Source organism: Anas acuta, chromosome 8 (assembly GCF_963932015.1).
Source record: "Anas acuta chromosome 8, bAnaAcu1.1, whole genome shotgun sequence".
Lineage (NCBI taxonomy): Eukaryota > Metazoa > Chordata > Aves > Anseriformes > Anatidae > Anas > Anas acuta.
The window spans coordinates 6,453,757-6,477,640 of NC_088986.1; the positions used below are offsets into that span (position 1 = coordinate 6,453,757).

Sequence of the window (23,884 nt, forward strand, 5' to 3'; positions counted from 1 at the left end):
GGCAGCGGCTCCCTCCCGCTGCCCGCTTCCGTCAAGGGCCGCGACCGATTCCGCTTCCGACTCCCTCCCCGCCGCCGCCACCTTATTTTCGGGCAGGCACCACCTTTCCGGCGCCGCTGTTGGGCGGTGGGTGCCAGGTACAAATATGGCGGAGCTCCTCCTCCCTCTTCTTCCTCCTCCTCCTCCTTCGTTGCTCGCCCCCTCCTCCCCGTGCGCGCTTTGGCGGGAAGTTCCACCGCGGAGCTCGCGCTGCTGCTGCCGCCACCGCTGCGCGCGCGGGGCTCGCTGAGGGGAGCGGTGAGCGCGGCCCCGGGCCTGAGGGGAGCGGGCGGGTCGGGGGCTTTGTGGGGCGATCCCATACGGTCGTTATGGCCCCTTCCCAAAGCACGGAGCTCAGGGAGCAGGGGGTGGGCTCCCCATGAGGGAACCGGGGGCCTCGCTGAGGGAGAAAGGCTCTCTCAGGGAGTAGGGTTCCCTCTGAGGGACCGCGGGGCTCGCTGAGGGAGCGCCCTTAACCGTCGTCGGTTTGCGTTTTCGTGAGGCAAGCGGCACGTTCCCAAAGAGAAATTTCTTTTTTAGGAAAAATAAAAAGCAAAAGCGAAACGTTCGTCGCCGTTTCACCCGCCCGGCCTCAGGGAGCTGACTGAAAAGCAGCGATAAAATGGCCCTTGGCGGGCTAGGGGCCTTGTGGTGATGGGCGCTGAGGGGCCGCAGCCGGGCTGGGGCTGGAAGCCTGGCAATTGAACAGCCCAGTGCTGCTGGGAGCTGAAACTGCCTTCAGAGAAATAGAGCTTGGGGAGACGGCAGTAATGCTGCATCTTAGCCTCCAGTGTCTGGGAGAGTTTTGGTAGCTGGTGAAACAGAAGGCATCAGTCCTGGTAACTTGCTCTGTAAACAAGTGAGCAAGCCGATATCAAGGGAATCGTTTGTTTGTCAGGTGTGTTAATCAAACGCTAGATGTAAAAAAAAAAACAACACAGAGTGAAAGGATAACGCGCTACCAAAAACTTTCCTTTTTTCCTCTTTCCTTGAGGAAGTGGTGTCTGCAGGTGTCAGGTATGGTAGGTTTCTGTGGATCAACTGATTTATGCCAGCTCCTTCATATTCACTGGAAGAACTTATTGCAGTTCTAGCAATCTGGCAATCTTGGGTCTTTCTTTGCTTTTATTTAAAAAAAATAAACAAAAATGTTTGTTTATTTGTTTTAGCTTTTCCTTGGGAATCATGAACACCCGGCAGCAGACCAAAATTATTTACTCCTGGTATGGAAAACCCACAAGCTCAGACAGAAAACTGAGGACTTTGCAGTACAAGTAAATAACATTTATTTCTGGTTTCTCAGGGGAACTTGAACGGTGCAGGCTTCTTTAAATTTTTGACATCATTTAGGTTACTGTGGCAGGAGGAATATTACTAAGGAGTAGTGGTTTTGCCATACTGTGTCACAACACTTTATGGAAATAACAAAAAGTTGTCATAAAGCTCTTGATTTGTAAATTGTACAATGTTTAAACAAGCATTTAATTAAACTTGAGAGTAAGCGTTAACTATTTAAAATCTACATGATTTTTAATAGGGAAAATGAATTTTAGCCTTTGTAAGTGGGCCATAACTAGCTATAAGGCTGGCAGGCATATCAGCAGTTTTAATGATATATGAATTATAAAGGATGTGAAATCCTGCTAATCTGCATGTGTGTGTCACTTTCTAGGGGGATCATTATAAAATCAGAAAGAACCAGAAGAGAAAAATGTATACAGCTTGGAGAGTTTGTTTTAATAGAAGGGGAGAATGCAGATCGGCCTTTTGTGGCACAGCTCCTGGATTTATATGAAGATGGTAAGAAATAACAAAAAAAAAAAAATTACCTCCTATCTGAGAAACGTTAAATTAAAGACGCTTGTATCACGGAAATGTAGCTGGCATTAAAAGCATCACTGGCCAAAGTTATGAAGGAAACTAGGTTTTGGTAATCACTGCATCTATATGTACATACTCCCCAGATGTTTGTGGCTAATGGCTAATTTCAACTAAATTGGAGAGTTAAAGCAGAGTTGAAAGGCATTAAAAGGCAAAGTCTTTTGCTTAGTTGTTTACTTTAAAAGAAGTGGTCCTTGAGGAAGACGGTGTGAGCTCATGCTTTATTTAGAAGTTGGAAAACTCATACAGAGCAACAGTGCTACAGCCTTGGTACTTGCATCTTATTAGACACAAGGGACATGAGGTACAAGGCTGAATAAATGGAGCTCATTACTTCTGTCCCCTGTAGAACTACTTATTTATAGAGGGTCATATGAACAAATGGACCATGGCAGGTAGGCAGCACAACGTTTGGCTGAATAAGAAACTATACATTAGCTATATCTGATTTCTTTGAACAGCTTTTGTTTGTTTTGGGCTGTGGTAATATTTTGTAGTTTTTTTTAATTTTTTACTTTTTTAAACATAATCTGGAGTGATACATATTTACTAATGCACATTTATTGTAGCATAACTGAACATTCTTTTCATTAATTTCTGCATTTTTGACAAAGTAAAGATATGTAGCTTTGTTTTATTAAAGAGTTCATCTTTGAATATGTAGAGAGGAGCATATTCAATTGTAATATGTTCAAAATGCTTTTTTTAAAATATATCCACATTGAATCTGTTCAAATTGTTTATTCAAACTTCTGTATATTTCACAGCAGGATTATCTGATTATTTTTTTTAAGGCAGCAAACAAATGTTCCTGGTCTATTTCTAAAATAACACTGAAATTACAAAAAATGTTCTGAAATTTCTCAGTTCTCCTTTTATGTCACTGCCTTCAGTTAGTGGAGTCCAGCTAGAACACATGCATGCAAATAAGGAACCTTTTTAATTTGTGACAGTGAGCTGGTGGATTAGTTGGTCTGCAGATGTTCTGTGTTCTGAGACTCTGTGCAGGTAGTACCTTAAGCCTTGAAAGTCTCAACTCAGACTTCAGAGACCTGAAGGTGGCTCCTAATTTTGGTATTGACTCTGTGCGAACTTGAGCCAATTTCTCTCCTTCTGTCTTGATCATCTGGAAAAAGACAGCTGTGATATTTTCCATCCTGTTTTTTGGTCCTTTCTAAACTAAAAGTTCTTAGGGAAGAACACTGCCTTTCATTACATGTATGTAAAGTGTCTTGTCTAATATTTCTGCAGAAGTCATTGAGGTAATAACTATTTCTGATGCAGCAAAATTCTGAGTGTTCACTGGTTTCTTTTCATTGTTACAGGCGCTCAGCAGAAACACGCAGTTGTGCAGTGGTTCTCTCATATTACAGAGATACCTCAGAATAAACGGAAACTGCTTAAAAGAGAGGTTTCTTGCCAAGAAGTATTTTTTGATCAGGTTTCTGGCTATGACAATGATATAGCTGTGGAGACGATTATTGAAAGTGTTCTGGTATGTATGGTGCCCATCTATACCTACAGGGAAGAAAGAAACCACAACAATTTGGAAAGTGTAACAGAACAGTGCAGCTACTTTACTGCTTCCCAAACCAAACGTGTGATGTGTATTTGTATGTTAAAGCAATTGTATAGGATAGTTCAAAATTGTTAATGTTCCTTCCTCCATCCCAAAATGACTTTGGTTGTTGGCAGCCAGCTTATTTAGAGCACTGCATGGAAAGAAATGTGATGGGAGGCCTGTAGTACAGTAAAGTTATGCTAGGCTAAGTATACCTAGACTGAAAGCATTGCCTTCTGTAATGAAAGATAGCATGAGTTTTAGGTCAGAGGTTGGACTCGATGATCTTGAGGTCTCTTCCAACCTAGACAATTCTATGATTCTGTGAGTTCCAATAATAAAATATGTAAATAGAAAATAGTTGAATGCTAAATTAATAGGAAATGTTAAGGTATGTGTGTGTTGGTATTTTCTCCTTTTGTAGGTAATACCACTACATCCAAAGGAGGAACTACCCATTACATTAAACAAGGAAAAAATTTTCTATGTGAAACAGTCTTGGGATGGGAAATGCTTTAAGGCTTTGTCCAGTGACACGTTCTCTAAGCTGAAAGAAGCTAACAAGAAAGGAGATGGCATCCTAAACTCTTTGAACTCATTTGTTCCTTTGGACATCATTTCCTCTATGAAAGAAGAGACCAAGAAGGTTGCTCGGAGTGTCATGAAAACAAAAAATGTTGAGGTAGAAATAGAATCAAAACATTCTGCTTCCAAGTCTTCCCTGTCTAAGGAGAGACATTCACAAAGAGTGGCTAATGGCACCAAAACTCCAACAGCAAGGAAGAAGCTACAGTTGAACAGTATGTATATGGCAATCTTTTGGCCGTTTGGTTTTGAATGTAGCATGTTTTGTGCCTCTTCATTTTTGGGTAGTCTAAACAGTGGCGATACAGTATTTTTAGCTACTTCATCTAAGCTTTGGGATTAGCCCATGTGTTTAGTGCTAGCAGTTCTTTGTCTTCTTATATGTCTGTTATTTCAAGCAACTATACTGCTTATGTTCAGTTGCTGTTGCAAATGTTTTATTTGTAATTGCTAAGTCTAAATTAACATGTGTGCTTTCTGAAATGCTGCCAGTCAGACTAATTTGACATTGTAATGTCTCCCTTTTTTTTTTTTTTATTTCCTCAATCTTCTAGCTAATGGTATATTAGAATGTAACTGGGCTGGCTGAGTAAGCACACTTGGCCTTTTTGACACATTATATTCAAACTGAAGCATAAGTAAAGTTGTAAGTGATGGAGAGAGTTTGGAAATGGAAAAATCAGTCTGTAGTACTTTTTTGTCATCTTTGGAGAAGGAATGCATGCCTTCCAGTGAGATTTTCTTTGTTCCTGAAGCTTAATGCTATCACTTTTCATTTAAACAACAGCCACCAAGCCAATCATACTACATCTTCTGAAAGTTAACGAAACCATCCATATTACAGCCTGATAAAAGTTCATTTTGCTCTTGATTCCTAGGTCCCACAAGATTTCCTCAAAACAAGCTCCTGGACTGTGATGTTTTGGAGCTTTTGGATGATGACTTTGATTCTATAGTAACGTTAGAACCATCAGCTGCTAAACGAAAAGTGAAATTCACTGGAATTCTAGGCTCACCACCAAAAATGCCTTGTCCTGATGATGACTCAAATTCAGTGGGTGATGCTGCAGAGCACCAGCAGAGGTTTAGTGATACAATACGATTATCCCCCTACTATAGTAACGTCCAAAAATCTAATGAAAAAGCCAAGAATCGTAATAGTAAAGATGACGCTATGTGGTAAGTGATAGCATTTTCGTAATTATTTTTTGTATGGAGTATCTTTAAGAGAACTACTTAAAAATAGCACACTTAGGAAAGAGCTCTGGAGAGAAAAGCAGGCAAAGTCCCTTTGTGTCCCACACGTTGTCTGTTAAGGTCAGTGAGAGAATAGGGCATAGCCTCAATAGCTACAAACGTGCTGTGGTGAAGTTATAGCAAGCGTGTTACTTGGAAGTGAGTGGATGATTGGGGAAGGTTGTAAGAGGAGCTGATGTTAAAACTGGGCACAAGCAGCTCCCAGTTAGAAGAACAGAGAGAGGACTGGGAATGGTAGGGTGATGAAAGGGATATGAAAGAGAATTGAAATATAACTGATCATTGAGGTTTGTACTCAGCAACCTGGATAAAAATCTTTCCCTGCAGTCTCTGTATGTATGTGGTACAAGCTCAGATGTGCCTTATTTGTGACAACTACTGAGATGTGCCAGACTGTAGGAAGAGCTGTGATTGCCTCAGAAGAGTTCACGTGATAATTAAGTGTATACTTTCATACTACTGTTTAGAAAAGAACTCAAAGTGTAATTATCGTGTAAGTATATTTTCAGCCTTTAAAAATGGAATTAAGCTGGGGCAGGGGGAGAATGGATCAAACACCTTTACATAAAACAATGCAGAAAGCCAGAAACCAGTGAGGTTCTTCCTTTCAAATAGTAAATTTGTGGATGCAACACTTGAGGGATTTGCCCCCTTCTGTCAATTATTATATATAGCATAAAAACTATTGCTATTTCAATTTTTAAGGTAAAGCATTTCAGTGGCACTTGTAGACAGTTCTCAGATATTTTTTTTGTCTACAAATAATTAAAGCATATATTAAAAACACATAATGAGATGAATTACTAATAGGAAAACCAATAATGGTAAAATGTTTCAACAGTAAGGATCAAGTTCCTAAGCTGACAGTGGAGGAGTCTCAAAACTCAAATAGAAAAATTGACTCCGAAGAAGAACAGCCATAGGAGCACTCACTCTATAATAGGAAATCTTTCTAGTGTAGACCATGAATGTAAATGTTTGTGTTTTTTTTTCTGGGCAAAGATGTGTCAAAGCGAGTGCCAATGAGGGCAAACTATGCTGCCAGCATCCAAGCCATTTCCAGTCATTAACAAGTAACAAGTTTGTAATGACTGTTACTCCAACACAACTGTGCCTGAAGTTTGAAAGGCCTTGTCTCCATCTTTACAAGGGTGATGCAAAGAGGAAATACAAATAGCTTTGTGTTATTTCTTTACAGCTTAAATGGCCTTCAGGAGCTGGGTAGTCTGAGCCCTGTACTCACTCCTCGTTCTCGTAGAGCATGTGCAAAGAAGACAAGTGCTCTCATTGCGCAGCAAATCAGGTACATTTTCGCTTCCATGGTATCTTGTTCAGGTTGCTTTTGATAGCCTGAAGCCTTGAGAGTTTGTATAGCATAATATTGAAATGCAAATGATTACAGAAATAAGCTTAATTGCAGAGTGAAAAATGTCTTGTATTCAGAAACATTAAGCTGACTCAGTGTTCATCAGAAAACTGACTTCCTTTAAACCACTCTATTAAGTAGCTATGGAAAACTTAACAGCTCAAGTGGAGAGCATGTTGACTTGCTGATTATGGCAACTACAGGAAAAGCTGAAAATGTATCAAATGAAACTCTGTAGTGAGTAGAATTGCATGTAGTCTTTCAAAAACTCATGCCATTTCTGTTTTTTATAGCTTATTAAATATGATAGAATCAAACCAGGAAGAGGATTTTCTGTCTAGCTCAGATGGATCATACTCTTCAAGTAGCGAGGAAGAAGATAGCGATGCGCTTTGTTCACCAGAAAAGAAAACTAAAGCAAGCAGAACATTCAGCATCCCAAAATCTTCAAGGAAGCCTTCAGTTCACACTCCTGCCAAGACCCCAAAGAAAACTGTAAGGTTCCTTGTAGCTGTTGACATTTTAAAAAGTTGTTTTTGTTATTTCTAAGCCAGTTGTTGGAATGCTCAATACGATTGTACCAAAGTTTTGTATCTGAATCCCATAGTTTTGAATGAAACAGTAGCTTGATTCATATGAACTTCAGCACAGTTACGAAAATGCAGTACTTGCATATCATGAATGTCGTGACAACGTTGATCAGAAAACGTCAGTCTAAGAGAAAATGTTGGATTAGGCTGGAGCTGACTAGTGATTTATGCCCTATTCTCAGCCCTTATTCTCAAAAAAAAAATAATTAAAAAATCCAGAGAAAGGCAGGAAAGGTGATGAAATTAATGGATTTGATTCTACATGGGTAACAATTGATAGCAGTATGTGAACTGTGAACCTAAAAGTGAGACAATGTGGGAAGAGATAACAGTAAGTCTCTGAAATCATGAGTGGCAGAAGGGTTGAGCAGAAACTGACTATTTTCTCTCCCAATATAAGCTACAGGCTCTCAAATAAACCTAGTAGGAATTGTGATCAAAACAAGAGTAATTAATTATTCAGTGAGTAGTTAGACCTGTGAAGCTCTTGGGCAAGGGATATTGTTACTGTAAGAAGTTTCACTGAGTTCAGTGAAAGACCATGGAAGTACCCAAGAATGATCCATGGGGGTGGTTACTAAAGAAACTACATCCATTTCTTGGAATCCTGTGAAGTCAAAATAGCTGAAGGCTGAAATTTATTCCTGTCCTGTTCTTACTGTTCTCTAAACATCCATTTATAGCCAACATTTTGACTCTTACTGTAAACTGCACACAGAGACACTTTAGTGCGTTTTCTGTGTAGTCTTTATTCAGCACAATCTCTATATACAGCAGTAAGCCGTAAACCCAACTTTGTGCTGTCCTGATTCTTGAAGGCTTCCCAATGTGCTGATGCTGCCAACACAGAAGGGGTGCTCTACAGGGTTCATGGCCACACCAAAGATAGCATGGCTGGCATTGTCTTGTGTCACAGCCACTGGGGATGGACATCCCTGGGATGAGATTCCAGGTTTGATGGATCTTAGGCCTGACCTGTTAACACTCTTCAGCACCTTTACTCAGGCTCATACTGACAATGGCTAATTTCTTCTCTATTTATGAAATGTCTAATGCAGAAACCCTAGCATAACTAGAACCTGTAAGCACAATAAGGAAGAATATTTCAGATATTGCATGGCTTTTTTCTTTGCACAATGAAATTCAGATTGATCAGTTTCTATTTGCTTGCTGTTTCTTAAAATCCAGACCACTTTGTAACATAGGACTTCAGAAGAATATAAAGAACTTGACCTTTTAACTGGCTGAAGAATTTTAAAGTTGTATGTGTCACCATTCCCCTTCCAGTTTCTTTTTTCCCCTCAAGGAAGAAAAAGACTGTGAGGCTTATGTGGTAATTCCGTTTTTAAGGACTGTCTTTTCATCTTCTACTTCAATGTCCCCAGGTAGTCATTATGCATCAGTATTGTTTTGGAAACTTGTATGAATGATCAGGCTCCAGTAGAAATTCTTGTATCTAGCAAATCTGTTTGAGGTTCTAATTTTTCTCTGCAGTCTTTACCAGGAACGCCTAAGACACCCCGGAATGCAACTCCTGAAATTCCCAGACGCAGCCATGCAGCACAGAAACCAGCTAGTATGCTAGAAGAAGCCAGATTAAGGTAATGTTTGCTGAAGGGAAGAAATGATAGTTTTGTTTCAGGTATGCAGAACTGTAGGCTGTGCTCAAATAGGGAAGTGTCAACTTTTACAAGATTGAATAAACTTGGTAAAAATGCGCCTTTCTAAGTCCTCACACAGTGCGGAAAAAAATGCCTGCAGGATTGATTGTGTCTTTCAAACTGAGTTTTAGCTTTTTCACCCCTTACTGTAAGCTATTGTACCTTTTTATCCGTAGTCTACCTTGACTTATTTTTTTGTGTGAATTACAACAGCTAGATCTTTATCACGTATTTAATGCTGGTTGCTTACGAAGATGATCATTCAGCCTTCTTATTCTAAAAGCTTGAAAACTAGAGAGAGACTAGGCTATTTCTTTTTGGATACTTGACATTGGTGTTCAGACTATGTAAGACAGATTTGAAAACCTACATGCAACTGTAAAGGGGGGTGGAGGGTGGCTCTTTGTTTTTCACTAGTGGGCCCTTCAGGTAGAACTGTGAAAAATGCAATTCTTGGACTTCCAATTTTAAATTTATTTATTTGTCAACAGGCTGCATGTTTCTGCTATCCCTGAATCTCTGCCCTGTCGTGAAGAAGAATTCCAGGATATCTATAACTTTGTGGAAAGCAAACTTATGGATGGTACTGGAGGGTGAGTTTGTTGCTGAGGCTTTAACTTCTACCTGTGGCATAACAGCAGTCAATCTACACTGCTTTTATTTAAAAATATATCCTTGTTTGACTGAAATAAAGTTCTTAGTTGAGGTTTTCCTACTTTTTTTTTCTACTTCAGTGGGTTGTGCATATAACTAATATGGGCTCCTTTATTTTACAGATTCAAATTTAAGACAAATACCTAGTCAATTTTAAATATCTGGGAAAGTATTTTTTTAATTAAGAGATCAATTAGCATTTATAAAGTATTTTAGATTGTTATTTGCTTCAGTAATTATAAAAATTCTCATGATCTTGCAATGTGTGGCATGCCCTTGTTTGCATATAAACTAACTGAAATACAGGGAATTTTGTGAAGTGACAGAGAGGGGAATAGTATTCAAGGGTGGTCTCTGAGCCCAGGAATTCCGTCTTCTTGTCACAATTTTGCTCAGACTGCTAAAAAGGTGTTCTACTTTTACAGGTGCATGTATATTTCTGGAGTGCCTGGAACCGGTAAAACTGCAACTGTTCATGAAGTGATTCGCTGTCTTCAGCAAGCTGCAGAAAATGATGATGTCCCAGCATTTGAGTTCATAGAGATCAATGGCATGAAGCTGACTGACCCTCACCAAGCTTATGTGCAGATACTAGAGGTAAGCAAAGCCTCTTCGATGGCTCCCTGCTTTGAAACAAGGGAAATCCTATACTTTACCATCAGATCCTCGATGTGTTTCAGGATTTGAGACAATTAACAATCAATACTTCTAAAGTAGTCTCTCTGAGAGACAGTATGCTTTTATCTGAGAGCAGGTTAAAAAAGATTTGTTTAAGACTGTGCCCAGCTTTGTGAACTGTCTTTCTTCTAGCTGCCTAAGGACATAGGCTGGGAAATAGTCTGATTTATAACATTTACCCTGGTTTAAATAATAATAAATCTAAACTAGATTCTTTTAATATTTACCCTTCGACGGCTTTTTCTGTACACATGTTTAGAAAGTTACTGAGATGACAACTCTGAAAGTCAGTGTAACAGAGTAATTACTTACATGGTCTTAACTGTAAATCAGTCATAGCAATCCGGTGAAAGAAAACCCATCTCTATCAACCATACTGTATTTCAAATGTTTATGACAAACTAGTCTGCAGCATATCACCTGGGACTACGGCTAGTACTTACACAGGTTTGAGTTACCCTTCTGAGGAATGGATTAAGATACCAGTTAGAGAGTAACTGCACCAAGACCTTTGGCAGTCTAGGCTACCTTTGGGCCAGTGAAATGAAATGTGTTTCTTGAAGCATCCAGTCCCTTTCCTTAAAAACTTCTGCCCCGTTACTGCAGTTACGTCACTTTCTTAGGAAAGCATATAATAAAGCATATAATAAAGGGCATATAATAAACAGCAACACAAAGGCCTGGACAGTGAGAAAGTTACATGCCTGGGTACAGTAAGTGTGCCAGTTCCACCAGAACAAACTGAACTCTGAGATACTGGATGACCAGTTCCAGAGCTGTAGAATCAGAATCCTCTGGGAACTGCTTGGTAGGACTGATTCAGACTGGTTTTGATTGAATTGGAAACATGAAACAAGTATATATTATTGTTGTGCTTCAGGGTGTTTAATAATCATGAAATCTCCAGTCCGTACTTTAAAAGGGAAGCTGCTGTTCTGGAGAGCAAACAAAATGGAGATCGCACATGAAAAGTTTATTTTATGGCTTGATTCTGAGATATGTTGAACAACTGATTCATCATATACAGTATAATTTTTACTTGTCATGCTTTAATTTCTGTGTGTCTTTGGAGCTGGAAGGGAAGAAGTAACATACAGTCAGCTTATCTGTTTTGACATGGCGCTTATCGCAGAAGCGGTTCTTGTTGAAGGTATTTTCCTAGCTTAGAGTTGACTAAATTATTTAGTTTAGGTCCTGCTGCTGATACATTAATATTTTAATATGCATCCAGGTTTGCTGAAGTAAGGCTGTTCTTGTCAACTGACTTAGATTTTTGACAGGTGTCTTTCTGTTCAGAGAAAACCTTGAGGTATGTTAGGTGAATCTTTATATTTAGCACAAATTGTAGGAAATTCCAATGGCCTTTCTTTTTTAGTTGTTTTCTTTTGGTTTTGTTCTTTTATGGACAGTTTTTGGTAGAGCTAAGTGTATTCATGAGCCACACTTAAAAATAATAATAGTTCTGTGGGGAGTGACCAAGATTTGGTTGTTCTTGAGTGTTGAAAAGTTGTAATCACGTAAGAGTTAATCACACCAAAACCCTGGAAATCAGAAGTTTAACCTGCAGCATTGTTTAATCCTTGTCCAGCTACTGACAGGTCAGAAGGTGACAGCAACCCATGCTGCAACACTGCTGGCAAAGCTGTTTTGTACGCCTGGACCAAAGAGGAAGACCACAGTGCTCATAGTGGATGAGGTGAGACGAGGAATCCTTCATTCTCTTTCCTATGGTATCATAAGGGGAAAAAAAAGGTTGTGGAGGATGGAAAAAGTATGTGTGTTTAGAGTATATCATATATGGCCTAAAACAAGTAGACTTTGGAGAGAAGACACTCTAATAGTTCCTCTTAGTCTTGTTTGAAAACTTGAATGTAAATAGGCAGGCATCCTCATCCTACTGCCAAAGTTGTTCTCTCCTTGGTTCTCATGTTGTTTTTTGTTTTGTTTTTGTCTAAGTCATGGAATGAGTGGTTCTGTCAAGTCTTAAGTACCATAAAATTCAGCACTGTTTTGTCAGGAAGCTACTGCCTTCTCCAGTGAGAACATTCACAATGAAATATCTGATTTTGAAACTTTTGATGTGCTTTATTCAGTAACAAGCAAATATGCATTTATGTTTTTCCTGTAAGCTGATTCAGGTCCTTGCATGAAAGGTGTTTTCATCTTGTTAGATGTAATATTAATATCACAGTAGTGTTTAAAAATTCCAGCTTAATACTGCGATGAATAGTGTTGAAACATCTATTGGGACTGTGCTTTTCCAAGAGATCAGAGCCCTAATTCAGAAAATGCAGTCCTATTAATAGATGAATAAAGGAGACAACAGACAGCTTGTTCAGTATCACATAAGAAGTGTTCTGTGGCAGAACTAGCTCTCTTACACCCCCAGCGAGTATTGTAAATACAAAGCCATCTTTTTTCAGTCAAATTTTTTCTCTCCCTTTTTCTCTCCTCAGCTTGATCTTCTGTGGACCCGAAAACAGAATGTGATGTACAATTTGTTTGACTGGCCAACTCAAAAGCACTCCAAGTTAATCATCTTGGCCATTGCTAACACCATGGACTTGCCAGAGAGAATAATGATGAACAGAGTAGCTAGCAGGCTGGTATGTCCTCTAACAGTTTTGTTGCTATGCTAGAAAATGAGAACCGATTAAATATTGTATGTAGTCAAAGGTAATATGGGAGAAAGGTAGGGTGGGTTATATAGAACTTCTGTATATAGAAGTTAATGCTTTTTTAATGCCCTCTTCTCTCTAGTGGGCAGATGATTAGCATATTAATCTTAGCAAAGTAAGTACAGGAGCCAGCTCACTAATCAGATGTTATGCTGTGTAAGAATACTCTGTTCTTGTAAGAATGAATTAAGAAAGCGAATGCAGATGTCTTTTTAAACATATTAGTATTTGGATAATCAAATGCCATGCCTCATGGTGAAGCTGCTTACACTGGAGTTCAGAGAAATTTCCTTCTGTTTTCCCTTCCTCTTTCCCTTTCCATTCGAGGCACCTAATTACTTATCCATTTTCTATTGTCAGCTGGTAGATTTTCTTTGTTGGATACCTGTGGACAGAAAATTGGATGCTTTACCACTCTACACATGTGTTTTATATATTTTTCCTACGTCATCGTTTCACCACTGCTATAAAAAGTGATTTGCAAAAACAGTGCTCTGTGCTTCCATCCTTCTGTGACTCAAAGACAGTTGCACAGTAACTGTGAATTGTTCTCCCACCCACTAAACCTGCAGACTAGCTGAAGATCTGAGAGTCTAGAAAAGATTCTTGTGACTGGGTGACTTTGATTTGTTTTGTAATAGAAACTTGAATTCTAATAGCAAGCAGCACTTGCTCCTCAGGCCTACTGGGGAGGTGGTCCAACCACAGATCCTCACTCAGTCTGTTGTATTTATGGATGTGCACTTTTATTTCACAAATAGGAACCAGAATAAATAATAAAAGCTTATCAAAGCTAGGAGGAGAAGGATGTGAAAGAGAGTGGTCCCACCAGAGAAATTAAAGCTACTAACTGTACAGGTTGTGCTTACTGTATTTTATTGTTTTCTGTAGGGCCTTACCAGAATGTCCTTCCAGCCGTACACCTATAAACAGTTACAGCAAATTATTTCATCTAGACTGAACAGTGTGAAGGCGTTTGAAGAAGATGCGATTCAGCTAGTTTCCAGAAAGGTAAATAAAATGCAAATGTGTTCTGTGTTGTGCTAGGTAAAGAGTACGGGGAGTCACTGAGGGATAACTTTGTAACAGTATTTGGGCTAAAAAAAAAAATAAATAACATTCAGGCATGCTGAAAAATACCTATATTATTTTTTTCTTTCTCAAGATGTTTAAGGCCTCAGCGTAATATGTTCTATTTTTAGTCTATGTACTCTGTACAAAAAATAATGCTTTAGGGATCAGTAGCTTTTCAAATGGGAGATGTATGCATTATCCAATGTCTTATGTTAGCATATGTTAAAATGCATTAAAATGATACGTTAGACCATCTACAAAACAGTATACTCAAACTTTTTCTGGAAAACACTGCTTTATGATTAAAAACTGAATTCTCATAAATAGGTCAAAGTAAACAGTATTTACTTTTTGTTGTGAAGGAACCACTGTTTTTTTATGAATAATAGTGATGAATTTGCAGACTAACCTTCTTCTAGTACAATTTTTCTAACAATAACTTGTAATCAGATTTTTCTATAGGGTTTTTCATTCTTGGTTCCAGGAGGGTTTTTGGGCTTCCATAAGTCATGAATTTCTACTGGGGAAAATGGGTCAGTCCTATATCTAGTGAACATTCATAACTATTAAAAATTATAAGCCATAAGTAGGATTTTAAGTATTTTGTTTCAGAAATTTTGGATACTCAATATTCTTCAGGCATTTCTAAGTTTAAATTCACTATCCCAGGTGTTGCTTTGAAACCCTATTTTAAGAAGTCATGTACTCCTAAAAAAATATTCCCTTATATATGGGAAAACTGAGTTGTTTCTCACCTTCTTTCTACGTGAACATGGATTGTGATCATCTCCAATGGTCTCCATTTTATAATGTTTCTGAAAACTTTTGGTGCTCGGTTAAACCATTCATATTGAATTTCCTGATTATTATTTAAACCTTTGACTTCCATGGTTGTAACACCAAGTTGAGTCTCAAATTTGTGATTACTGTATCAGGATGGGGTAGGGAGGTTGCTTTTGTTTGGTTTTGATCAATAAGACTGTTTTGTTTTTTCAAATCTGGGTTTATTTGACATAGTCCACATGAACAATACTCTCCAGTTTTGTTTGTTTGTTTTGGTCTGTTGATTCTTGCTAAATATTTTTCTCAACTTATAGGAAATATTGCTACAAGCCTGTCACGTTTACTTTCAGGTAGCAGCATTGTCTGGTGATGCAAGGCGTTGCCTTGATATCTGCAGAAGGGCCACTGAGATCTGCGAGTTTGCTAGCCAAAAGAATACACCTGAAATAGTCAGGATGGCCCACATAACAGAAGCCATAGATGAAATGTTTTCATCACCATATATAAGTGCGATCAGGTAAAAACATTTCTTAGAGGTGTTTCTTTGCTTTTGTGTCATTTTTACTGCTGATTTCCACAGAACCTTCAGTCTGCCCTTTTATCCCCTTTGAGTGGTGTATGTGATGCATCATGCTTTGTTAGAACATGATTTAAAAAACACAGCCCGCAGCACAGCTAGAAGAGGGATACAAAATAGGAATGAAAGATGGGAAACCAAGACACAGAAATTGCTTGTTGAAAGTTGTACAGGATGCTTGCCTATCAGTGTCTGAATCAGGGATTTTGAAATTTCCCTGCTTCTTGTACATTGGGTCTGAAAAATGTGAATAGGACATTAATAAATGTAAATTGACCATAACACACTGCAGAACAGGTATGATGTCTGGTGTGGGTTCCCCCATTCCCCCATTCTCAGTAGGGGGGTTATAATTATTAAAGTAGCTACAGACTTGTCCTGCCAGCACAGCACATACACAAATATGTGGCATTACACAGTTCTGTAATTCATGAGGGTTTACCACATTAATACTTGTCTCATGTTATTCCTAATACAAGTGCTCATAAGAAACAAGGATCTGTACAGTGATCAAACTTTGTATGGCATTTTCATTGAGTCATTAAGCTTTACATTCTGTATGGAATGAAATGTCTCCTATAGATAGTGAAAAAGGTGGAGTGAAACATAGTGTTCTGTGGTGCCAGAGCTGCAAGCTGTAATATTGGCTAGTGGACATAAATGGAATGTCTTGCATTTTTCCCCTCTCAGATAGAAAAATGCCCTACGTTTAAATATTGTTACCAGGCAATTTCCCTTCCAGACATCTTCCTAAGGATTCATGAGTTCTTAACTTGGCAGACTAACTTCTGTCCCTTTTGTTTGGATATTCAGGAATGCCTCATTGCACGAACAGATCTTTTTGAAAGCAGTTTTAGCAGAGTTTCGCAGGGCAGGAGTTGAGGAGGCAACAGTTCAACAGGTATGTTAGTGTTTCACGTTGGTTTTTTTTTTTGTTTTGTTTTTAAGGAAGGGGAGCACTGTCAAAACTGTCAAGCATAAGCGTTAAAATATCTGGGTTTTTTATTCCTAGAATTTGATGGAAGACAAACGTAGTAAGGTAAACTGGGACATGGTTGTCCAGGCCACCTGTGAGGCATAATTGATGTTACCCCTTGTTTTCAGTGGGACTAAATACTTGTCATTGGAAACACCTGCTCTTGTATTAATATTACCAGTGGCCTGGCTCATGTAATGTTCTAGTCTGCATCTGAAAATAGTGTGCCTTTACCTAACATATTTCATAAGGGAAGAAATAAATGATAACCTGGAAATACCAGGTAACATAGATGAGGGAGGAAACCTCAAAGTTAATTCCAATTTCTGCATCTCTCTCTCCCTCAATGGAGGCAGATACATCACTAATAGCTTCAATTTTTTTTGAGTAGGCCCATAAAATACACCAGCAGAGTCAAGTACAGAGTCCATTTCATGTTTCACAGTATGGAAGCTAAATGTTAATGCTTAATGATGATAATGTAGAACTGTATATTTACATAAAATGTTAGCGGTATCTGGTTCTACAGGTTTGTAAGTAAGACTTACAATTAGGTTTTCTGTCCCTTCTTCCTGAACATGTGTGTCAGTTGATCGCACTGATGCAGCGGGCAATCAATTCTTGAACATCAAAGAATATTTTGTTAGACTGATCTTCTATCTTTCTTCCTTAGTTTTTCTCTAACACCAAAAGGGGTTTTGTTCTGCTTTTTCTAAATAGAAAAGCCAATTCTTGGTAGAGGTTTTCTAGTCCGCATATTCAGTGACAGGTGAATTCTTCTGTGTTTAAAGGTGTGTTGTGCCTTTCTGAGCTGTTTGGGTGTGTGCAGTCTGTTAAGACTACAGACTGAAACTAATTTTTCATAGATGTGGAGGGAAACTTACCTTTTTCACCTTTGCCTACTATATTGCAGCAGGAGTTTAGCAGGAATTACATATTCCTTTTTTTTTTTTTTTTTTAATAGGTCTATCATCAACACATATCATTGTGTAGAATGGAAGGCATGCAGAGCCCCACAGTGTCGGATATCATGTCGATTTGCTCAAGGCTTGGTGCCTGCAGGCTCTTGCTGGTGGAGTCCAGTAATAAGTATCTTCACATGCGTGTGCGACTAAATATCAGCCAGGATGATGTCATGTATGCGCTCAAGGATGAATAAGGCAATAGAGATTTTATTTTTATATTTGTATAAATGTTTTAAATATTGTGTATTTTAATTTTTTAAGTGTTGATAACATGGAAATAGTGGAATGTATTTTTCTAAATATTTTTGCTTGATGTATCCAAGCACCTTTTGTATAATAAAGAGCGTGCTTCAAAGCATTTTAAATATTTGAAATCAAACTATCTGTTTTAAGGAAACTTTTATATGCTGGTAAGTGTTCCCCTTTCAACTGAGGTTTATAAATTGAAATTGATTACTTGCATCACTACCAACAAGTTTAATCGGTAAGGAGCTTTTTTATTGTTGAGACTAACAGTGTCATTTGTGGCATTATGATGTATTTATTTCCCTCATTGAATGTTGTAGAGTATAAAACACATGACTAAAATGTGCCTAAACTTTTATTATACTTTGGAATGAAAATGAACTTTCTATTTGCAATCAAGACTGGATATTTAAATTGGCTATCTAAAGGAAACTGCTTGATACTAGGAAAGTAAAAATAAGAAGCTGGTCATTTAAGCAATTGTTTGTTTTTTCTTTGTTTGGATTGCCCTCTTCCCTTGGTATTGAGAATTGATTTAAGGAAGTAACCTCAAGTAATTCATGGCTGTTTTAAAAGCTGCCTCCCTAATCGAGCTGTTTACCATACTCTGGGGATCTGTTGAAGAGGGGTAGTTTGAAAACTCCTGTGGAAAAGGCTCCAAATGTTTGATCTCAGTAAAGAAGAAAATAGAACTGACTTAGACTGCACCTGGTAGAAAGCTTCTTGGAGAACTCCCTTCTCTAAAGTTACTTTAAAGAAGTGGGGTATAATGCTTCAGATGGCTGGGAACCTGAGCTAGGGCATCCATTTATTTAGGGGACTGGAACCCTTGCCACAGCAGCTTCAGGAACCATTGAACAGGAATGTGCCTGGCTGGAGAAGCAAAACCAAGGGGCTCCTTTATGGCAATGCATACCCTAAATGCTACAGCTCCTTATTAACGCGTTTATTAGCCCAGCCTGGTTCCTCCCCGTTCTGCTACGTGCTGGGGCTGGCTGGGGCAGGGTGTACGAGATCTCCCATCTCCAGGGATACCCCAAGGATCCCGGGGTCGAGGCTTGGGGTTTTGTCCCCTTCCTCCTGCCCTGGGGCCAGGCCCGGCAGCCCCGCCCCCGGAGCCCCGGCGCAGGCGCTGTGCTGCGGCGGAGCCGCGGCCGGGTGGTGCGGGCCGGGCCGTGCTGCAGCGCCGGGCGGAGGTGAGCGGGGCCCGGCGGGGCTGTGCCGGCACGGGCCGGGCCCTCGGCGGAGGCCATTTCATGGGGCTCGGCCTCCCGCGGGCTGAGCGGCCGGGGGGGAGCGGTGGGGAAGGCGGCGCCGCTGTGCCCGCGGCCGGGAGGCGTTGCGGGGTGCCCCCGGTGCTGGGGGCTGTGCCCGGCCCGCGCAGCCACCCGGGTGCTGAGATACTGACGCTGGGCTCCTTGTGCTCTCAGTTCTTTTAGAAACGCGGCCCTCTGAGACTCGGGAGCCAGCATGCTTGGCAGGAGGCACAAGAAAAGCCCCCAGGCGAAGGGGCAGGGCGCTGCAGTTGCAAAGCAGGTAAGGAAGGCGAAGGGGCAGGGAGGTGTGGTGGTACGGCACGGAGGGGGCCGTCTGCTCTTTGGGGAGCTCCTACCGCTCCTGTCCTGCTAGGATGTCCCGTGCACTGATACTGTAGGGCTACGAAAACTTCTGAATTGTGTATTGATTGTTTTTCGGCTTCCTGCTTTAGCGCGTTCTTAAAGTAATGATCTGACATGCAGTAGCAGAGGCCTTGGAAGGAAGCCACGATGCTGTAACACTGTAATCTTTGCATGAGACCGCATGACTCATGCTTACAGTAGTTTCCTACTTCACCTACGTTGAGATTTAATAGCAAATTCAATAACTATATTGAGATTTTTCTTACACATCTAAGAACATAGAAATAAGAAGACTAGAATATCTAGTAACAAATCCAGGGGTGTGTATGGGGTAACAATAAATCAACAATTATTTCTTATTTCCCTCTGTGTAGTCATTCATGTACCAGATAAGCTTATCTGTCTATATCCCCGTCATGTAGCTGTAATGTAATCTCAGGGAGCTTAGATGTGTCAATATGTTGTTTTTTCATTCTCTTTACCTTTGGATGTGGTTTTGGAAGTCTGGAGAAGGGAGGCATGATTTAGTTAATAGTTAGGAGGTGTAGGAAGTCAGGAAGCAGCGTCAAAAATGGAAATCTGACCAAGGCAAAATTCTAGATAGAGGAATGGGAGAAAAAATGAGCTCAGTTAAACATATAGAATAAGTTTAAACCATAGCGGAGGTTCGGAAATCTTTGAAGGTGGAAAAGGGGCAAGTCTGCTGAGAAGAAATAGCTGATAGAAAAATAGGGAAATATGAGAAGAGATTGGAATGGGATAATAGCCTGGAAAAAATAGGTAAGATATTCCTTGTTGGTGACTTCCTAGGAACCAGGTTTCCTATACAAGAGGCAGAATGGTTCTGTTAGAGGTCCATAACGTCAGCATTGCTTTGATACAAAAACTTGTAGTTATCATTTGGAATAGTAATATATAAGAAAATGTAAAAGGTGAAAACATCTTTCACCCTCCCTAAAAAAAAGGCACAAAAAAAAAAAGGATCTAATATTTTGCTAATTTCTAATGCTCTATGGTTAGTTATTTGTCCCTTCTTATTTATAGCTTGGAGGGTCATTTTCTTGAATATGCTAATAGTTTGTTTACTTGCAAATGAAGTTATTTTTTTTTTTTTGAGCTGCATGTTAATACTAAACAAATGCTTGATATAACAGAAAAAAAGAAGTAAAACCAAAACTTTGCAGTTCATGTGCTAACTTAATTGGAAATGTGCCTTGCTGAACAGATTGAGAAAGTCAGAGCTAGAAATGCTGGATTCTGTTCTTTTCTTCATGACTACACTTACTACGCTTACAGCATAGTAACAAAAGTCACAGCAGCTCCTGGTTCATTTTGATAAAAGATACATGTGTGTGTTCTATAGAAGGTGAATCTTTAGATCGCCGTTAATAAACGTTCCCTAATTAAATCTTGTCTAGCCCTTCTTTCCGTTCTGCACAAAGCTATGAATAGTAGTTTTCTTTTACAGAAGATAGACGAAGAAGGCAGGGGGTGGCCAACTGATTCGCTCAGTGCCTTACAGAATGTCAAGGGCAGGATCATGGCTAGGCAACAAGTAGCTGCTAGTTTTGAACGTTCTTCCTGGTTCTTGGAGGTAGTATTTCTCAGCTGCGTTTCAGTTTCTCATTTCGGATTATACAAGGCTTCAAAGAGAGCAACAAAATATTTCAGGGCAGTAGCCACCAGCACCACAGTTCTGACAGTTGTCATTACTGATTCACGCTAATTGATAAACTGACAGCCAGCTTCAACTTCTGGCAGCACTTCAGGTCTTCTAAGGCAGGAGGCGGCTGTTAACCCTTGCAATAATAACTGTTTTTTTATTCCTCTGCTTGAAGGGAGCTGAACTGCTGCCTGCTCGGCCATGTGAAGACCAATAAGCCAAAAGAGGCTTGTGCTTTGAAAAAATCTGAGGAAATGTGTTCCACCTACCTCACAGGATGAATGGAATTCAGTTAATTCGTGTTTATACATATATAATGCTTATTGTATTTTGCATAAAGAACACTTAGTCCTGGTTTGGTTGGTTTCTTCATCAGTGATACAAAATTCATTTCAAAATGGCATCTTAGAAGAATGTCTTTCAGATTGCGACCTCAGAGGTTTCTTGGATATTTATATCCTTCGGCATATTTTGCCAAAATTGAGAGAGAACCACCACTACTCTGTCAAATTCTGAACACTGTTAATAATAATCTTCCCTGAGGTGCTGTCACTTAGCTGTAGTGATCTCTTCCTGCATAGTGTAGGCATTGCTGGGTTGGCCAGGTTTCTGTCTGCATGCGCTTTCCTTGTGTTTATGATTTACATACAGAGGTAATGAGAAATAAAGAACAGTTCAGTATATGTAAATATAGCTTCTTCCAAGAGATAAGGGAGAAGTCTCTGTGGTGCACACGTCAGACCTGTATTATGTGAACCATGATTAAATATTTTTTAGCTTAGCTGTTACCGGAACTGCCCTTAGCTTCCTTGATGATATCTGCTTAATGAGGCTCAGTATAACAGACACTGTTTTATTTTACCTTGTGTCAAACTATTAGATAGGCTTTATTTTTAGAAATCATTGGTTATGTATCATTCTAGAGGGAGTATTTATTGCTTATGAAGATTTACATACCTCAGCTGAGTTACATATGACTTGTACGCATTGCTCTGGTAATAGAAATGGTGTGATAGTGGGCTCTAAAAAAAAAAAAAGCAGCATCCAGAATGCATGGAAATGTTTAATCTATGCAGTGTGATGTTTTTGAGCGTCATCTCTGTTCTCACTGCTGTATTTTTTTCTTTCCCTTGTCTCCAGCTGGGGCTGTTTGTAGATTTCAATCCTGAAGAGATGCTGCTGGGCGCAGAGGATGGTGAGGATGATGGCGACCTAGAAGCAGAGCTTGCAGCTATCACAGGAGCAAGGGTGAAAGAAGGGAAAGCAAAACCAAAAGGGAAAAGTAAGTTAAAGTTTCAGAATTTCACTTATTAATGAGCTGAATAATATATTAAAGATACTTATTTACAAATCACAAATTTATCTAAAAAGTTTTTTCGTCACTGATAGAAGCAGTTTCCTTTACTTTGAAAGGCTGAAGTTGTTACTGCAATAAGGGTGTTCTTGTGAACATAGGAAAAAGATAGACATGGCTAGCCAATTTAATAATGACTAAGTAAAGATGTGCTTTGTAATTTATCATGTGAAGTCATAAGTGGTAGAAGGTGTTAGATCAATTCAAAATGGAAATGATGTTCCTAGTGGAAGGTGGGTCGTTTGCTTGTTCTTCTGGTTTTGTTTAGAGTTATGCTACCTTCTTCAGTTACTTGGATTTTGTAACCAAAACAGAACTTGCTTTTAAGAGAGACATTCTGGAAGTGATGGAGTTACCTGGACAACTCTGTAGCTTGCATTATGTGTGAGAGTAGAGTGTCTCTTGGAATTAATCATTATCATTCTAAATATTGTAAGAATCTGTTAATTTTGTCTGATAGCATTTGCTTAGAGCTGTTCAGTGTTCTACAGGATTGCTGTGAGCTACTGTAAGTCAAGATTGCTTCAGAGTTGGGGTAGTTTAGTAGTGAGCGAGCTCTACCTCTGAAGTAGTACACGTATTTACAGAGCTGCCTGGTGGACTGGTTCAGGAAGCTCATCTGTAAAAACAAACTTCTCTTGTGTTGGGTTTTCAGCTGAAGCAGTTCCTTGATCTGGTTTAGGGCCTGGCCGTGTGAATGCTGCAGTGGTTACAAGGAGGAGGGGTGGCAGTGATGGGAAAAGGAGAATGGGGCCTGCCCTTGCTGCAGGTGCTGGAAAGAAGTGTTAGTGTTAGTTAACTACAGCCTTATTTTCAGCTCTGTAGTCATTTGTCTGCAATACTTGAAGGGACTTTCAGATGAAGAAAAAGGGGAGTAAGGAAATTAAAAATTATTTAGGAAAAGTGATTGATTAAGCACTGTAATTGACGAGAGAGAGAAAGTGGGTATTTGAATCTAAAACTAAATTGTAAATCATTTCCACCATCTAGATTTCAAGATTGTAGTAAATAAGACAATTATGCACAATTATGCTAATAAGCACAGTAGCAGAACATCTGTCTTTGAATATAGGTTACTTGTGGTTAAGACCCACACTGTAGTGTTTTGGTGACGAATCTGGGCGTCAGGAACTTCTGAATTGTTGTCAACATCTCCAGTGCTGAATTCCTTTGGCCCTGATCGTATCAGTCCGTTTTTTTTTTTTTTTTGTCACTTTTTTCATAAGAGGGAAATGGAACTTCAGACAGAGGAAAAATTAATACTAACTCTGTTTTCTAAAGGTGTGTGTTATGGTTCATAAACTTATCTACAACTACTCTGTTTTCTTGGTAGAACTAGGAGTATATAGACCAGAAGTTTGTGGAAGATGAACAACTGGGCAGCAGGCACTGGGTTGGGATCACAAGACGTGGTACAGTGTACTGATGGGGGCATGATGCATGGGGGCAGGATGCAGTCCAGTACCTGGAAAGTAGGAGGGTCCAGCAGGGCCAAGAGAAAAACAGACCCTCTCTGGAGGAGGAGGACACAGTGCAGTAAGTACTAGTGCTCAGTTCTTGGCTGAGCACGAGGTGCAGTAACTGGCTCCTAGATTTATATTCTAGAGCCATGATGAGGGAAAAAAGTGATCTCTTTCTGTAGCTTGAGGACACAGGCTACAGAAGCTGTACTGTTAC

General features: G+C 39.6%; 2 protein-coding genes across 4 annotated transcripts in view; both read left to right on the forward strand.

Moving 5' to 3' along the window:
• Positions 1–5: 5 nt before the first annotated feature.
• On the forward strand, positions 6–22,060 carry ORC1 (origin recognition complex subunit 1). 3 transcript variants are annotated; one of them, XR_011099151.1, is made up of 19 exons: positions 144–297; positions 1,209–1,313; positions 1,712–1,839; positions 3,246–3,415; positions 3,906–4,281; positions 4,945–5,245; positions 6,522–6,626; positions 6,983–7,184; positions 8,774–8,880; positions 9,432–9,533; positions 10,020–10,191; positions 11,861–11,968; positions 12,729–12,878; positions 13,842–13,961; positions 15,158–15,324; positions 16,198–16,285; positions 17,325–17,520; positions 19,002–19,107; positions 21,994–22,060. XR_011099151.1 is itself a non-coding variant. In XM_068691326.1 (17 exons), the coding sequence occupies exons 2-17, from the start codon at positions 1,225–1,227 to the stop codon at positions 17,517–17,519; spliced, it is 2,580 nt and encodes an 859-aa protein (XP_068547427.1). In that variant the 5' UTR covers positions 6–137; positions 1,209–1,224; the 3' UTR covers positions 17,520–18,047. The 3 variants fall into 3 exon arrangements, 2 of the variants coding, with proteins under 2 accessions (XP_068547427.1, XP_068547426.1); XM_068691326.1 differs by lacking the exons at positions 144–297; positions 19,002–19,107; positions 21,994–22,060 and adding an exon at positions 6–137 and having other exon boundaries at positions 17,325–18,047; XM_068691325.1 differs by lacking the exons at positions 19,002–19,107; positions 21,994–22,060 and having other exon boundaries at positions 17,325–18,047.
• Positions 18,733–23,884, forward strand: part of CC2D1B (coiled-coil and C2 domain containing 1B) — a 31,673-nt gene continuing 26,521 nt past the window's right edge. Inside the window, exons 1-3 of the mRNA XM_068691323.1 lie at positions 18,733–18,767; positions 19,002–19,107; positions 21,994–22,135. Coding sequence (XP_068547424.1) covers positions 19,042–19,107; positions 21,994–22,135 — 208 coding nt within the window. The 5' untranslated portion in view covers positions 18,733–18,767; positions 19,002–19,041. The remainder of the gene's footprint in view (positions 18,768–19,001; positions 19,108–21,993; positions 22,136–23,884) is intronic.